The sequence below is a fragment of the Colobus angolensis genome, unplaced genomic scaffold, assembly GCF_000951035.1.
Source record: "Colobus angolensis palliatus isolate OR3802 unplaced genomic scaffold, Cang.pa_1.0 Scaffold402, whole genome shotgun sequence".
In the NCBI taxonomy this organism is placed as follows: Eukaryota; Metazoa; Chordata; class Mammalia; order Primates; family Cercopithecidae; genus Colobus; species Colobus angolensis.
The window spans coordinates 162,544-165,340 of NW_012117400.1; the positions used below are offsets into that span (position 1 = coordinate 162,544).

Genomic DNA, 2,797 nt, shown 5'->3' on the forward strand with positions numbered 1-2,797 from the left:
GTGATCCGCCCGTCTCGGCCTCCCAAAGTGCTGGGATTACAGGCTTGAGCCACCGCGCCCAGCCAAAATATGTTTATTTTTAAAGAGACAGGGTCTCACTATGTTGCCCAGGCTGGTCTCAAACTCCTGGGCTTGAGTGATCCTCCCACCTCGACCTCCGAAAGTGCTGGGATGACTAGTATGAACCGCTTGTGCCTGGCCTACCTTTCTCTCTTCTCTCTCCAGCACCTGGCATGTGCCTGCCTGTGTCTAGAACACCTTTCCCCTCATTCTCTGCTTGGAAAAATTCTGCTCCCACAGAGGGAGGAGCAATCTGGATTCAAATCCTGGCTTTGCCACCTCCTACCCCATGACCTTGGGCCAGCAGCTTAATCTCTGTGATCCTCCCTGTCTGGAGAATAGGGATCAAAATGGCCCCTATCTCCTGGGGTTCTCACCCCACAACCCTGTTTGTTCTCCTAGAAGCAAAACCCTCTGGCCTGCAGGTACGTGCTACTGCCACCATGGACCAATGACAATGCAGTGTTCTCAATGAGTCTCTTAGTGACGTGTCTGAGATAAGGGGGTGTGGATAATGCCTCCTTGAATTCTAATGCCAAGGTTCCAGGTCCACACGATCCCTGGGCAGTTGTAGAGAGTTGAGGGCTCTCCAAGGAGCCATCCCTCCTCCTGCAGCCTCTGCCTCCTCTGCTGGCATGTGATGGAGCTGGGCCTCACGTTGGCTCCTGGGCTGCCTGCCCCCATAGGTCCCTCCAAAGCACAGACACTGGCCACCAGCTTCCCTGGAGGAGCAGCTCACCTCGGCACACAGGCACACACTTGCCCAAGCTGAAGAAGTGGGAGTGCAGCTCCTTGGTGAAGCAGATGTCTGCAGCTGCAGGGGTCCTGAGCAGGGACAGATGCAATTAGTCCTGCCCCTTGCACCCCGCTCCACAACCCTGCCCCCAGCATTGGCATGCAGAAGGGAGGCACAGGGGAGGGCCTGCGGGGCCCCACCCCATGCCCTGCCTGGACTGCTGGACGCCACCTCCTGGGCAGAGCAGGAGGAGGGCAAATCTGGGCAGAGGCAGGTGGGGCCGGCCCGGCCCACTTCGAGGGGCCCATTCCTCCTCACCAACGCATCAACTTCAGGTTCCAGATGTGGCGGAGTTTCAGGATCCCTAGAGGAGAGGAAAGACTTCATGTCCCAACTTCCCATATCCCCACGGAGTGCCCTTCCTTCACCCCATTTCAGGGAATGAGAGACAAGGACAGCAGCACTACCATTTCCCTACAGCCCTAAGTGGCATCTTTCAGACCCGTAGGCGAGACCGTTCAGTTCTCCCTGGCTCCTGCCTCTCCCCCACCCTCCACATCTTACTAATCACTGCACCTGGACTGCCTACCTCCCCAACATACTTGGACAATGCCCATTCTTCTATACTTCTCCCTGTGCTGTCACTGCCACCAGCCCAGGCTAGGCTAGTGGATGGCTCAAAGACCTCCTTCCTGGCCTCCCAGGATCCACTTGTGACATCTATAGTCCTTTCTCCACCCAGCAGCCAGGATGAGCTCTGAAGGGCTCCAGTGCGGCCAGGTGGCTCCCCACGAGCTCTAGGACAGTCTAACCCTTCTGTTCAGAAGTGGAAGCCCTGGGCACCCCTCCACCCAGCCATCTGGTTACCAGAGCCAAGCAACTTCCTGTGAAGTCAGCAGAGCAGGAACCTCTAGGTGTGGCAACCAGGCTCCCAAATAGGGCTGAAGGGTACCCGCCCAGCCAGGGGCAAACCTGGAGCCAGGACACTGGGCTTCCAGTCCCTGGCCCAGAACTTCCTCACCGGATATTCTATGTCCAACCCCCAATATTTTCCCAAGACTGTGGGGCCCTGGATGGTTTAGAGAACAGAGGGTTCTCCAGGACTGACGTTAAAGGAGCTGTAAGACCTGCCCTGTGGCCGTTCCTTGGTCCTGCTCCATGCCCAAGGCCCTCTCCAAATCATGCTCCCTCAGGGGATGCTGCAGGAGTCACAAATCAAAGTCAGCCCTGGGGCAGAACACCCGGAAACCAGAGTGCCAGGGCTCCATGAAAAGGCAGCGAGAAGGGGTTTGTTCTGACAAGGCTGGGGCCGTCCCGAATCCTCGCCTTTCCTCCCCCTGCCCAGCACACTGGCCCGGGTACCCCAGAGATGAGGGTCGTCCATGCAGGACTGGTGATTGGACACGGTGATGAGGGGCGTGGCCGGGCCTCGGTTCTCGATGAGCTCGTACAGCACCTCCTTGTTGTGCACGGTCAGGTGGTTCATGTACTCTGGTGGGAAAGGAGAGGTCAGGCGCTCAGGGCTCGCCCACCAGGTCGGGGCCGCGGCGTCCCCCACCCTAAGTCCCACCTCCGGCCGGGCATAGGTACCCAGGCGGGCCTGCCTCGGCCTGGGTCCACTCACTGGTCCAGAAGCAGCTGTAGGTGCCCACCAAGCCCATGACGACGCTGCTGGCCAGGGTCCAGGTGAGCGGCGGCACCGCGGGGAACGGCCACTTCACGTGCAGGGGCATCCCCACGTGGCCCGCGGCCGGCGCTCCCCGCGTCCCGGGCCGGCCTGTGGGGCGCCTCTAGGTCTCCGACCTCGATCGCTCGAGACACTGGCCCTTGACTGGCCCGCGCACGGACGGACGGGAGGCGCGGCGCAACAGGGGACTGGACCGAGGTCCCTTCGCAGATCAGGCCGGAGCCGAGCCCGGCCCCGCTCTCTTGTCACTGAGGAGCGGTCGCCGGGGTCACAGGCCGCGGGCGCGCTGCGCAACCGGAGGAAACGGTAAGGCG

At 60.5% G+C, this 2,797-nt stretch overlaps 2 protein-coding genes across 3 annotated transcripts in view; one reads left to right on the forward strand and one right to left on the reverse strand.

Moving 5' to 3' along the window:
- Positions 1 to 2,796, reverse strand: part of TAZ (tafazzin) — an 8,753-nt gene extending 5,957 nt beyond the window's left edge. The window contains exons 1-4 of the mRNA XM_011955914.1: positions 2,421 to 2,796; positions 2,159 to 2,287; positions 1,115 to 1,160; positions 800 to 885 (exon numbers count right to left, since the gene is read on the reverse strand). Of these exons, the coding sequence (XP_011811304.1) occupies positions 800 to 885; positions 1,115 to 1,160; positions 2,159 to 2,287; positions 2,421 to 2,529 (370 nt within the window). The 5' untranslated portion in view covers positions 2,530 to 2,796. The remainder of the gene's footprint in view (positions 1 to 799; positions 886 to 1,114; positions 1,161 to 2,158; positions 2,288 to 2,420) is intronic.
- The window catches only part of DNASE1L1 (deoxyribonuclease I-like 1), an 11,388-nt gene continuing 10,872 nt past the window's right edge, over positions 2,282 to 2,797 (forward strand). For both annotated transcript variants that reach the window (XM_011955911.1, XM_011955913.1), the window contains exon 1: positions 2,282 to 2,482. The gene's annotated coding sequence lies outside the window, so the exon portion shown is untranslated. The remainder of the gene's footprint in view (positions 2,483 to 2,797) is intronic.